Raw genomic sequence first — 14,537 nt, 5'->3', positions numbered from 1 at the left:
TATGTGTGCTGCATTCGGAAATCAAATCCTGTGACTGAGTTTGCAGTTTTTCCAACCAATTTTCTCTGCATAAAAATAAGGCAGTCAAATTAAATACGACCTTTTTGCTGTGATTATGACTCCTTGATTAGAATCTCTTTGAACTTTGACCAATCATATATATTTCACTATTTATTATCTCAGCACACTTTTTTTCCCAGAGGTATCCTATGAAAACGAAAAATGTGGTCTATCATTTGTTTCCTTTTTGGAGATGCAGAACTGGTTTATATCTGCTTGGATTAAAAGAAATGGTTAATGAAGAGATTGCTGTTTTCTGTCTCAATGTGTACTATGACTTTAATAGAATTCCTTGTATTTTGGAATGCTAAGAGCTATAAAGACACTGATATTGGGCAGAAGACTGGAAGATGTCTGAAGTGCATCATGTGTTTGCACCTTGCAGCAGCAGTGGAGGAAACAAATTCCCCTGACAATCAGGCTGCTGCTCAGAGGTATAGGCACCTCGTGATTTGATCAAGACTTGTAGAGAGCTGTGGGATGCTGTGGAATTGAATTCTGCAGACTCCATCCTTTTTCTTTTCCTCCTGACTTTGGAAGACGTGTGTGTCAATCACCAGCCTACCTGCTTCTCTGCTCTGTTGCAAGGGGAGCAGGCTTGCTTAGCAGCTCTGATGAGCTGGGAAGAGAAGAGTTCCTGCTACCTACATGTGTACTCTTGTTTGAGACACGGAGAAAGTGATGAATAGAGATGTATGGAAAAGCCTCACGTGTCCACATGCCCTGAGGCAGTGAACACCTTTGCACAGGCTGAGAGGGAGCTCTGGCCTGTGAGTCAACTTATATTGCAGAGGATAAATGCTCAGGGATGGCAGGGAAATTGTTTGCCTGCAGCCATTCCCTCCTTTCATTTATTTATTTTTCCTCACAGTGTTAAATATTACCAGCTTGTCACTGTTACTTGAAGCTAAACGCTTTCACTTCTTAGGTTTGCATTTCAGGCTGTCCAAGGAGCTTCTCAGAGCAAAGGGTTTGTTCCCAGACTGATGGACCCTGGGAAGGGAGTTTCTTGGGTTAGGGAGAAGTGGCAGTAGTTTTACCTTTGAAGCTAATTTCTTCAGCATCGTGCTGCCTTCTCCATCTCAGCAGTCTGCTGAGGAACTGACCCTGCTCCTCCATCCCTTTCCCTCACTGGTGCGGATGGGATGGATAAGCTAACTGATGCTCCGTGGTCAGGCAGCAGCAAGCAGGACCACTGTAGCCTGGTTGTACCCCTGCTGGGTCATGGTGAACCCTCACTGCCATCAAGCTGAAAAGCCGTTTACTGAGTGCTGAAGCCACTAAACATGGTGTTACTTCTAGCATAAACCGGTGGGATAACAAGGGCACTTCACACCTGCACACATTCAAAATAAGAGTGTGCGTGGTCGGTATTGGATTGACTAGCATTTTAGCTGCTCTTTTAATAATCAACACATCAACTCTTACAGAGACTTCCTGATAGGGTGTTTTCACCTTTCATTATATATATATATATGATAAAACATGTTGCCGTTACACCTTGTTAGTCTGCCTATCAACTGCTTTAAAGACACGTAAAAAGAACCAAAGTGTAATTCTGCTTGTCAATCTTCCCTGCAGAGAAGGAGACCTTTCTGGATCCCTTTGTGCTGAGAGAGCTCCTGCCAACGTCGCTGGGGAGTTACTACCGCTACGCAGGTTCCCTGACTACTCCTCCATGTAGCGAGATTGTGGAGTGGATTGTTTTCCGGAAGCCCGTTCCCATCTCTTACCATCAGGTGTGTTTATTTTGTTTGCCCATCTCTTGATTTGTCCTCTTTAAAACAGTGTTTTCGAAACCTCCCGTTAATTTTGAGAACAAAAAACGTTTCTGTTGACAAAAAAGGAAGTGTTGGTCATTCCTTTTATTCTCTTAAGTAATATTGTTTCTGAATGTGAGCCATTGCTCTTAAGAAGACAGTACAACATGAAACCTGGCTTCCTTTCAGTGATTTATTTGCTATTGTTTTTGTTAAGATTAAATTAAGCGATGATATAAATATTTACATGGAGTTCCTTTTTATTCTCTTTAATTGAAACTTTCTTTCCAAAGTAAAGTGAGTGATTTCAGTTCTGCTTAGATTTAGTAATTTGAACTAATTACAGTAGAAAAGACATCTTTCCATTAATTCTCCATGCTTAACTGTTTTTACAACACAGTAAAGCTGCCATTATGGGCTCAGAGAGCTGGTGCACAAATCTTTAAAACTAGCACATAGTAGCTTTTAATGCAAATAGTCGCAATGTCTGTGATTTGTCTGGAGAAGAATGCTCCTGATCAAGAAATGGCTGGATGGAATCAGATGTTTACCAGTTAGGTGTATTTTGACATTGTGAGACTGTTGGCTTCAGAAAGCCATTCTGCTGAAGTTAGTTTTCCTTTTTATCAACTGGCAAAAGCCACTGAAAGCAGACCTTTCAAATAGAATCATGGAGTGGTTTGGGTTGGAAGGGACCTTAAAGCTCATCCAGTTCCAACCCCTGCCAGGGGCAGGGACACCTTACACTAGAGCAAGTTGCTCCAAGCCCCTCTGTCCAACCTGGCCTTGAACACTGCCAGGGATGGGGCAGCCACAGCTTCTCTGGGCACCCTTTGCCAGCACCTCAGCACCCTCACAGGGCAGAGCTTCTGCCTAAGAGCTCATCTCAATCTCCCCTCTGTCAGGTTAAAGCCATTCCCCTCATCCTGTCCCTACAGGCCCTTGTCCAAAGCCCCTCTCCAGGTTTCTTGTCAGCCCCTTTACACACTGGAAGCTGCTCTAAGGTCTCTTCTGAGCTTTCTCCAGGCTGAACAAGCCCAGCTCTCTCAGCCTGTCTCGAGCAGAGCTGCCTCAGCCCTCGGAGCATCTTTGTGACCTCCTCTGGACTCTCTCCACCAGCTCCATATCTTTCTTATGTTGAGGTCCCCAGAGCTGGATGCAGTACTCCAGGTAGGGTCTCACAAGAGCAGAGTAGATACACAATTCTGTAAAACTAAGTGAACAGTTCACTGGGTGATGCTGACTGACCCATGCTGGTTCTCAGAGATTTCAGACTTTTTTTCATGTTTTCTGGATCCCATTGCTTCTCCTGTAGATTCTCATTAATTTCGAAGTACTGTATTCAAAACTAGTCGCAGTGCTTGGGCCAGGACCCTCCCAAGGCTGAGGGCCATGGCAGGATTCACATGTCCAGCCCCCCTTGCTGATGTTATTTTTCCCTTTTCACAAAAGCATGATGTTCTTACCCGTGTTCATCTCCTGGCCAGCGGGAGCCCTATTGCTAGAGGCTTTCCCCAGCACCCTCTCTAGCAGTGCTGAGCATGTCATGCATTCCTGTACCCGTGGCTCTGGCTGCAGCATGGGACTCTTTGCACATGGTCCTGGTTGAATCGAACCCTTTGTTTTTTCCAGGCTGATTGTCAAGATCATTTTGAATTCTGCCCTTGCCTGCAGGATACTTGCTATCCCTTGTAGCTTCTCCCTACATCAATAAGTTTACTGTTTATTATTTGGTGGCTGGGAGCTTGGCCCATGCTCAGTTTTATCCCCTGTATACGCATCAGGTGGGTCATGACTTTCTGCTTTCTAAACAAATGCAAATAAACTGGTAAATCCCAATTATGGCCATCACTTTAATGGTATAAAGGTACTTTATCCTGGCATAGCTTCTTTCCTGTGCTGTACGGTAATAACGGTGCCAAGTCAAGCCTGTAAAATTTGGCATTGTGCTGCTTTATGCATGCATGTGAGGTTGAAGGGCTGGGAATTTTGTGTGTAGACAGACTTTCATTGATACTACAACACATGTGGAATAAGTAATAGTACTCTTCTCCTTGGCAGCTCTAGATGGGTGTATTTTAAAAGCCTGCCACCCTGCCATCACTATGATTATTATTTTTTCCTCTAACAGCAACAGTGCAATATAATCCATTGCCATAGTTTAACCTTCTTTATCACAAACCCCATGAAGCAGCCTGTGATCCCAGAGGAGGAAAGTGATATTGTTTAAGCTTTGTTGCCATTCCTATTAAATCCTTGCTTTTGTTTGAAATACCTTGCTGTAAAAAGGACAGTACTAAAGTGGTCCAATTGTGGAAGCTTCTCTATATTATTCTCAGTGCTCCATCATCATAGTCTTTCCTGATAATTAGAGAACAAAACAGGACAAGCTGTGTCACCCTGCAGATGCATTGGAAAGCTAAGTGCATTCAGTGACCCAAAGCATGGCATTATCTCTTATAATGCAAACCTCAGAGTATCTCATTGTGCTTGTAACAGTTTCAGTATTTTTAATTGCCATTTGTATATCCAACCCATAGAAGACTGTGCATATCAGGCTTTAATGGTTTGTAATTACACGACTTGGAGTTTTAGATCAGGTTTCCCTGTATCTACAATAGTCTTACAACAGCTTTTCATTTCTTCTGCTGAACAGGAGCTCTTGTACTCCTTGAAGAGCATGAATGTAGCTCCTTGACTGCAGCTTTCTTTTCTAGCAGCTATAGATAAATTAATTTCTCATTTATGTAGATAATATTTTTATAGTAAAAGTGAAGTTAAAATGACTTATCTGTACTTCAACACATAAAAAGGGGAAGGTTAAAAATCACATTTGAATTGGCAGTTGTTAAAACGCAATTATACCTCCCCAAGGTAGCATGGCAGAAGAAAATATTGTAAAAGTTCTCTCTGAAAGTTTAAAAATTCAATTAATGTCATGGATGTGTAAGCCGAGAGACTCAACTTCAGAGAAGCAGTTGCTACCCAAGATCCTGAGCTTTTAAAAAGTAACCTTAAGCCCTCTTAGCTGGCTTCATCAAAACTGCTTCCAGTATAAGTAGTGCAAAAGATATGTAAATATTCACAAGAGTTTTGGTCTGTGCTTTCATAGAAGGGCATAGCAGGATCATCTCTTGGTTTTGTTGGTTTTTTTCCCTGAAGACAGAAGCCTAAGATAGTAGTCCTTTTATCCCATTTTTAACCCATCTGTCAATGCTTCTGAGGGGCTCCTGTTAATAATTAGAAATGGTTTTCAAGGTTTTTCAAGGTGTTTCTCTGAAGAATCAGAGAGAGAATTGCAGCTGAGAACCAAGGAATAGGTTGTTCATCTGAGATGCAGAAAAAGCACAGTCCAAATCCCACCATCAGTACTTGCAAGGCTGGAAGAGGTACCTGAGCTCCCTGCCTGCGATGGGAACTGGTCACTGGCTGATCCCTTCCTGCTGCCCCCTGCCTCAGTTTCCCTGCTTTTACAGTAAAAGTAGTTGTGATTACGGGGAAGCTACTACTAAAAAACATAAAATTTGTGCTATTATCTCAGAGGTGATTGCCAGTAGCAGGGCTCGGTTCCCTTGGTTTTATGTTGTAGTGCAGAGTTGCCAAACTCAGGATTAGAGCTGTGAGGTCCATTCGTTCTCCCTCCTGCTATCCGTGTGCTGCTCCCACATGAAGTACATTGGGTAACATTCCTATACATATCTCCATCAGCTGGCTCAATGCATCACCCACTCCATGGGGACTTAAGTTGGACTGAAATGTGTAAAAATTAACTCACTCCTGCCTTGGAGGTCAGGGGATTTGTACAAATTTCAGCCTAATAACTACCATCGTCAAGCCCAACAGACTGGACAGGGTGGGTAGCAGCAGCAAAATGGGGTTATGGTTACTGGTTTGAAGGGAAATTAATGGTAGTGCTTCTTGAGTCAGTGGAGGTGCTTAACTACTCTGTTACACCTTTCTTTGTTTTTATCAGTACTGTAAACTGAAGCTACAATGATCGCTGTTTCTAGATGCAAGTTTCAGGACTCTGACAGCTTCTCTATAGCTTTTAGAGCAGATGCACTTGAAGAAAAGGACGTAGCTTTCTAAATGAACTGTCAGTAAGCTATGAGTGTAATTCAAGCCCCCTTTTTAAAGTTTTGGGCCAGATCCTGTACTCTCAAAATCCATATTATCAATATCTGTAATTGATGTTTATGCAAACAGTATTGCAATTGAATCCTTCTCAGCTCTGTCATGCTTAGTTGTTCCAGCAGCAACATAACTCATTCCAGTTCTGGATGTGAATGATAACAAACTCTTAGCAAATGCTATACTGAACTTGATAGCTATGAGAAAGACTTCAGCTGAAAACATTTCCACTTTAGTTCACAAGATACTTCTTTCTAAGCAATACTAAGTTTTAAAGTAACAGGAAAGTTCTTCCTTACAGGTTAATCCATTATTAAAAAATATCTCAAATATGAATCCAACAGAAGAAACGTATTCCAAGAGGAATCTATGCTAACTGCGCCTAAAGTGCTGCAATAATTAGCCTGGCAGCTAAACCTCATATGTTATTTAGAGACAAGGTAGCATTGCCCTGCCCTGGAGAAGGCTCTTGGGGTAGAATAACCTAGAAGCACTTTTTGACGTGATGCTCTGAAACAAAGCAGTGCCAGGGTGAGGAGGGCTTGGAAAGGCCATGTCAAACAAAATCCTTCCAGACCAGGGGTCTAAAGGTACATGTTTCCCTGCCCATGACAGACATCCGCAGGTTGCTAGAAGGCCTTCCCTTGTTGGGCAGGATAAGCGCTGTGCTGAGATAAGGCAGTTGGCAGTGATTTCAGTGGGCAGCCTGAATTCCCATGTGGTTTATCAGTCTTGGCATCAACATTTAACTTCCTACCATTTTAATTTCTTATCAGCCCCCCAGATTTCAGTACATTGTTTTTCTAATTAATATCCTTTCTCTCCCCTGCCATGATGGCTGTGGTCAGCTGGAGGCATTCTACTCCATATTCACCACTGAACAGCAAGACCACGTCAAGTCCGTGGAGTACCTGAGGAATAACTTCCGACCACAGCAAAGACTGAACAACAGAAAAGTGTCCAAGTCTGCCGTGAAGGATGCTTGGAGACAAGATATGACAGACCTCTTGGAAAATCCACTCGGCACAGAAGCTTCCAAAGGTAGATTTCACTTATGAATATTGCACTTGACTAATAGGAAATTTTTTTGTCTCCTTTGTCATCAAATGGTGTCAAGGATAGCTGCAAGCTACTAAAGAAATAGTGGAGGTTAAGCAGGAATTCCTTGTTGGTAAGTGTCAATAAATGACCTAGACCTGTGGGTGCCTGCAATTACCTGTGGAACTTGCTGTCACAAGGTGCCATGGCAATAAAGCCCCAGAATATGCTGGCAGTGTCCCTATTTCTGCCAACTGGCTGTAGGACCTTAGTGATCCCTGCCAAAAAGAGAAACAGGAAGGGACAAGATCAGAGATGAAATTTCAGCCCCATTAGCACTGGCTCCCTGCATGTTTGAATAGGAAGCATACCCAGATATGGTTATGGGTTTCATTTTTTCAGTAACGAGACTTTTGAAGAGACATCGACCTTTTAAGTCAGCGTTTGCATCAATCTGTTTGTAATGGTGGCAGTGAAGAAAAAACTTTCTTACAGGCAGGTGATTTTCTGATGTCTTGCTGGAGTGTTTCATGTGCCTTTTTGTAGAGTGGCTGGCGCTTGCTTCTGTCAGACACTAGATAATGAGCTGGATGGAGGGGGGTGAGAGGGAGGTTGCAGCCATGTTGGCACAGGCAGACCTGGCTAGAGGAGCACTTGAACAATTCTGATAGAAATGTGTGCTGGATAAAATAAGACCAGAAATAAATATCATTTACCACCTTTATTTGCCCTTATTTTATTGAATGGTGTTATTTAAAGGTAGGAGAATGACATGTACTTCCCTGTCTTCAGTCTCGAGAAGTGGCTGGTGCTGAACCAGTTCTGGGTAGAGGTAAAGAAGAGAAGGGCAGTTTGCCAGAAGGAAACAGCTAAGCATATTTACAAGCTTCCCTTTCGTACCTGGCATTTTCACCTGGCCAGGCAGAGAAAGTATAGTTTTTAGATTATATGAATCATAAAAACAGCTGCATTCAGCAACTTCACCTTCCCAAGGGAGTACTGGAAGAGTGTATTCCTCAGGGCTCATTATTCTGTGAGCATGCATATTTATATATATAAAATATACACGTACACAAATCTCATGTATGTTAAAGGCATCCTTGGGGTGGAGTATTTACGTTAGAAGTGAGGAGGAGGTCTTGGGAATGAAGAAACCCTGCTGCGCTCTGCTCCTCTGGCCTGCAGTTTTCAATCAGTGTTTTAACAGCAACATGTGTCAGTATGTATTTCTTCAGTATGTCCTGTATATCCTGTGTATGTATTACTTACCCAGAATAGTGATGAAAGTTATTCGGTTGCTTTATGTTAGAAGTGACAAAACTGACTAGTTTTCATTTTGAGTGCAGTTAAGATACCTCTGGTATATGTGGTATAACATTCAAGAAGATTTTACTGCTTTGGCCACATGCCTGCATATTCTTTGACTCACTGGATGGTTTTTAGGATTATAAAACTGCTTTAGGTGATTTTCGCCCACATACTAAGTAACTAAGACCCACAATTTTGACAGACCACTATAAACACTAAGGTCTGTAGTTAGTGAGCTGACCTTGGAGTTGGAAGTGTTGATGTCAAAGGAGCACTTGAATAATTGGAAAGATTCTCATTGACTCCGATCTTTAAGAACTCTCAATGCCCAGATTCAGCCAAGCACATATGGCTTAGTTAACATGATGTGAGCCAGTCTACAGGAGCAAGGGAGCTGCACAGCCATTAGTCCATGTTTAGAGAAGTTGGTGCCTGGGTGCTTGATACCTTGCATCCTTGGGGACTGGTTTGTGATTCTGTCTGGGTCCTCTTCCATCATGTCCAGGTACTCTAATGCTCTGTACTCATGCCTGCCTGGGAATTCAAGCTTAGGACATGTTCAAGAGAGCCTCTCAGTTGGGGGGCATGCACTTCCTGTGATCTGACAACATTCAGCATGCCATCTAATGGCATGGATAATGCTAGAGTTGGTGATTTGTTTTCCCTTGAGCTTTTGCAACAGGAGGCTAATGGTTGGGCAGCCAGTCTTTTTGTACAGACTCTGTCAACTTGTCACTTTTTGGGTTCTGTGCACACCAGGGGACACTGCAAATAGGTGCATTTTTTTCACTAACTCAAAAATAAATAGGTTGCTGCAGTGTCGCTAACATGAAATGGATTGTAGCGTATCCTCCAAAGGTTACAAGATGAGTTATAGCTGTTCCAGAGATATAACAACATGGATGTTTCTGGCCCCTTCTTTGACAAAGGTGAACAGTGATGATGTGCCTGGTCCACTGCATGTTCTGAACTACTGACATATAAATAAAAGGAGTTGAAGTCATAATATTTGAGTGAAAGCAATACCTATTGTTTATTCAGCTAGTAAATACAGTGCCTCTCTATAAATAGTGTCATTCATGCAAAAGTACTGAGGAGCTGAGCGCAGAGTGCTGCTCAGCCAGGCAGTCTGGCATGCCAAATATAAGAGTGTAGGGTTAGCATAACACATTTATTTTTATGCAGATCCTTCTGCACACCTTACAGTTGCATCTCAATGCTTTCCACATTGCATTAAGCAATGTGACGAATGGCTGTCCCATGTTGGCTGTTGTCTGCCCTCCCTGTCCTTAGGTTTATGTGTTGTAGAAAAAGGCAAGGTCACAAGAATGTGTCTTTTACTTGCTGCAGGGTGATATGGTTCGTGATGGTCTTCAGCTCTGGAGGGGAAGTTTGGGCTGGTTTGTCGGTGTGAATCTTTGCAGCTTGTTTCCTCTGTCACACTCTATTAAGTCTGTGGGCAGTATTGCTAATCTGGAACACAGTGCAGTGTTCATTATGTAAGCCTTTCTTATTTGGGAGGAAAATGTGCCCAGAGCAATTTGCATAACTTTCAGAATCATTTTCAGAATTCCCTGGTGAATAGGGAATTTCAAATCAGCACAAAGCAGTGCAGCTCTGCATTGTTCCCATTCACAAATGCACTATCCTGAACAGTTTGGCACTGAACAGGATTGTCTTTTCTCCCAGCTATCAAAGCTCCCTCAGGTCATAGAACCATGATCAGCAGCATAACCTGCAGATACGCTAGAGGAAAGCTACTCCTCGCTTTATCCCAGTGCTCTGACTGTTTCCTTAGGAAAAGCCCTGTAAGCGGTGGCATTTGGTAAATAAAACGTCTTTTGGGAAAGACTATTTTATGGAAACCAAACCTGTCAGTGCATTTGGGTCCAGTGTGTTAGCCAGTGCGAATGTTAACAACTTTTTGTTTTGCAGTCAACTCTCCTCTCCCTCCTCATTTTTAATTGAAAAGAGGCAATGAAGGGAGGGAGGTGTTTTCAATCATCAGAATACAAGGTGGTGAAAATATTTAGCTAATTCAAAATAGTGTAGAGGGCTGATTTTCCACTGGGGAGTAAAAACTCCAGTTTTCCTTTTGTGTTAGTACTTAGCAACAACCAATTTCTTTAATTTCATTATCTCATTCCTTCCTCCTGTTGGCAAAAGCTGATTTCAAACAGTTCTCTTGAGGACTGCTTGTATGACTGAAATAAAAGCATACACATGAGACTGAATCAGACCCCACGAGTGGAGCTTAATTCTTAAGTTGACACTGGAGCCGTTTCAAGAGACCAGAGAGATCATCTTTAAATACCTAATTTCTGAAATATACCATTCAGGATAAATACTGTTCAGCTGTGTAACTGTAGCAACTGGTTGATAATAAACCATCATACAACAGTATGGGTTCAAACTTAGACAGGGGAAGTTCAGGTTAGAAGTTTGTCACTGTGAGGGTGGTGAGGCGCTGGAGCAGGCTGCCCAGAGAAGTGCTAAATGCTCCATCCCTTGCAGCGTTCAAGGCCGGGTTGGATGGCATCTTGGGTGACATGGTCTAGTGTGAGGCATCCCTGTCCATGGCAAGAGGTTGGAACTGGATGATCTTAAGGTCCTTTCCAGCCCTAACGATTCTGTGATTCCATAATATTTATTAAGAAGATGAAACTTTCAGAGATTCAAGGTATACACTGGATCAAGCTGTTAAATCACACAGATCATCAGGGCTTGAAAAGCTAACAAGAGGGCTCACCAGTGTTACAATACTGATTTATATAAAGTTTGAAAAGTTAGAGGTTCTCTGTACAGACATATTAAACCAGAATGTATTTATAAAATAATCATCAGATACTGTATCAGTGACAGTGTTTGATTTTCTACACATGACCATCTTGGTTAAAATTGCCTACTATTTCTGTGGCCTGTCCTCTGTGGCTCAGGACTCTGTTTCTCTGTCACATTGCATATCATGCTCCTGCCTTTTCATGGCCTGCTTGCAAGCAGCTATGCTAGAGGGATTGCTAATTATTTATCAGCTTAATAGTGTGCATTGCTCTACAGGGACAAATAGAGTTCTTATATTAAAAAGTCCATCCAGTTCAACGGCCTGAGTCTGCATGTTCCCTACTACTTTCACATGTTGTCCCATCAAGCAGAGATGTATTTACAAAACATTACCTGCTTCAGTAAAGGTGTAGGCATGGAAACTCAGGAGGAAAAGGTGTTTCATTTCCTTGTTTTGGGAAGTACCTTATGTGCAACAATATTTGCCTATTTTATTTTGCGGCTGATTAGGACCATCAAATGTTGTTTCTTGCTCTGTGTTTTTTAATGCTGAAAGAAACCCCAACCCTTTAAACTTTCTTTCTCATTAAATGTTCTGCAAGCCTTACAACACTTAAACAAGTATCCCACATGAAGGGCTCTTGACAGCTAGAGTTTTCTTTCACAGATGTCTGATTACTTCCCCAAAGGTGTCTGATTACTCTTTGCTGGAGTCTCAAATGATGTTGTTTCCCATCAGTGGGAATTCACCTCAAAGTACTATCTTATCATGGTTTAACTCCAGCCAGCTACTGAGCCCCACGCAGCCACTTGCTTACTCCCACTGGTGGGATGGGGAAAGAATCAGAATGGTAAAAGTGAGAAAACTCATGAGTTGTGATAAAGTCAGTTTAATGGGTAAAGCAAAAACTGCACATGCAAACAAAGCAAAACAAGGAATTCATTCACTTGCCATGGTCAGGCAGGTGTTCAGCTACCCCTGGGAAAGCAGGGCTCCATCACACCTAATGGTGACTTGGGAAGGCACCACCATCACTTTGAATGTCCTCCCTTCCTTTTTCCCCCAGCTCTATACAGTGAGCATGACACCCTATGGCCTGGAATACACCTTGGGTCAGTTGGGGTCAGCTCTCCTGGCTGTGTCCCTTCCTGACTCCTTGTGCACCCCCAGCCTCCTCCCTGATGGGATGAGAGGCGGAAAAGGACCTAACTCTGTGTAAGTTCTGCTCAACAATAACTAAAACATCCGTGAATTATCAACCCTGTTTCAGCAAAAAGCCAAAACACAGCTACTATGAAGAAAATTAACTCTACCCCAGCTAAAACCAGCACCTATATTTAATTTTGATCCTAGACTAAGTTAAATAATGAGCACTCATAAATTCACTTTAATAAAAGTTACTTAGCTTTGGACTCTAAATTAAACAGCGGGGAGATTTCTCTCGTAGTTCATGAGCAATCATTTTCCTTTCTGTTCTTTTTTATGTAGTAATGCTACAGTTTGGAAGTCCTTGTAACTGGATGTTGCTAAAACATAGATAGAAGATACTTGATTTTCCCTCCTGTGTGCTATACACTGGAGGCATGGCTCCAGCTATCGACTTGCGGTCAAAGGTACAGCACTGCTCAAGCAAAGCAATTTAGTTCTTATTCACTGTTTCACGGCTCCTGATGTTAGAAATTAAACTAAGGCCTCCCACAAAAGTACTGCCTGCGTGGTGTTGGTGTGCACCTCCACTGCAGCAGTATCCAAAGCTCCAGAGATGCTGTGCATTTACATCATCATTTTGAGGCAAATAGTTTAGAGCATTGGTGGCAGTGTTTTTCAATGAGAACAAGTTATTTGTCTCATTTATAGCCTCTGTTATTACTTCCAGTAATTTGTTTTTGCTTTCTAAATGCCCGTGTTTTATGAGAACTCTCTCAAAACAGCTTTGCAGCCTCTTCATGCCCTCGGGTTCTCTCTGGGAGGCCAAAGGGAGTGTTAGGCAGAAAAGTTCTTCTACTCTTGCTGAATGTACTTATGTATTTTAGTCAAACCTAAATGACCACAAAATACTCTGTGGCATTAAGTGGAATCTGTCCAAAGCAACAGCATAGTAAATTTAAATTCAAAATGATACATGATTGAAATCTTAACTTGGGATTACTAAACCAGAATGATAGCTGGTTATTTTCTTTAAATATCTTGGGGAAAATGAAAATGAGGAAGAACCTTTTTTAGTTAATCTACAAAATGTTCACCATTGCAGTTGATTATTCTTGTCCTTTGGAAGAACCTTGGAAGATTTCTTCATAGGTTACCTTATAGATTTACTGTGAGGGTGCTGAAGCACGAGCACACAGTGCCCAGAGCAGCTGTGGCTGCCCCATCCCTGGAAGTGCTCAAGGCCAGGTTGGACACAGGGGCTTGGAGCAAGCTGCTCTAGTGGAAGGTGCCCCTGCCAGTGGCAGGTGTTTGGAACTGGGTGAGCTTTAAGGCCCCTTCCAACCCAAACCATTCCATTAACAAGTCCTTCCCAGTTTCCTTGGGTAACTGTACTTCTCCTACTTCCCTTTTTGATTTCACTTTGTTCCGAAGACTGTCCTTTCCTAATTGCATTCCCCTTTAATCAAGTCAGCACCCTACTACAGTGTGCTGGGGCAGATGGATCTATGTATCATCATTAGGATTGCTGTTGGCTCAGCAGACGGGCTCAGTGCAAAAGGTTGCATATGAGGATGGTAACATTGTGCTGCTAATTGCTTGCCCTGCATCATCTCTGCACTGCAGACCTGCCCGGCTGCCACTATGCTGAGGCACTCCCAAGTATATGTACTCACCTATTGCTGCACTGGTCTCTGGATGTGCACCTTGAGTACATGGTGTAATCACATTTTAGGCAGAAATCAGTGTGCTTCTTCGGCATATCTCATCCCTTCCACCTCTTCTGTGTCTTGCTTTGCAGCACTGGGTCATTGTGTATGCAGCTGTCTTGGAGTACGTCATGCAAAAGCAGGAGAGGCCAGGCTGTTGCCTTGCAAAGAGCCTCAGATGAGTCAGGTGGAAGGCAAAAGATTTCAGGAAAAAACCTGACCCATTCTGAAGGGGAATCAGGTACAAAAAGATGTGCTTGGGTATACCTGACATAGGTCTCATGCTTCCCCTCCTAGGGGCTCTGTTCTGCAGGGTTCTGTTTTCACCTCTAGTAACTTCCATGTGGTCGTAATGTGAGTAGTGCCTGTACGTAGCAGACATAGATTTATTAATACATTTATTAACAAACAATAAGTGATAGCTTGCACCTGTTTAGATATTATAAAGGGCCCAAACCAAAAGAGCAAGAGGAATTCAGTATGAAAGGTTAAGTATGGTTTATGTTCACAGCTGTCACTAAAGCTGGAAGAGCTGAGCACTTGTAAGGGAGCTTGATGATTTGTTCCATTTACACCTGCAGGGAATTCCTTTCTGCACTGCCT

At 42.5% G+C, this 14,537-nt stretch overlaps 1 protein-coding gene across 1 annotated transcript in view; it reads left to right on the top strand.

The window, feature by feature from the left end:
* The window catches only part of PTPRG (protein tyrosine phosphatase receptor type G), a 405,849-nt gene that overhangs the window by 298,699 nt on the left and 92,613 nt on the right, over nt 1-14,537 (top strand). The window contains exons 8-9 of the mRNA XM_034065923.1: nt 1,642-1,799; nt 6,800-6,992. Coding sequence (XP_033921814.1) covers nt 1,642-1,799; nt 6,800-6,992 — 351 coding nt within the window. The remainder of the gene's footprint in view (nt 1-1,641; nt 1,800-6,799; nt 6,993-14,537) is intronic.

The sequence above is a fragment of the Melopsittacus undulatus genome, chromosome 9 (genome assembly GCF_012275295.1).
Source record: "Melopsittacus undulatus isolate bMelUnd1 chromosome 9, bMelUnd1.mat.Z, whole genome shotgun sequence".
Lineage (NCBI taxonomy): Eukaryota > Metazoa > Chordata > Aves > Psittaciformes > Psittaculidae > Melopsittacus > Melopsittacus undulatus.
This window is presented reverse-complemented; position numbering and strand designations above follow the sequence as displayed.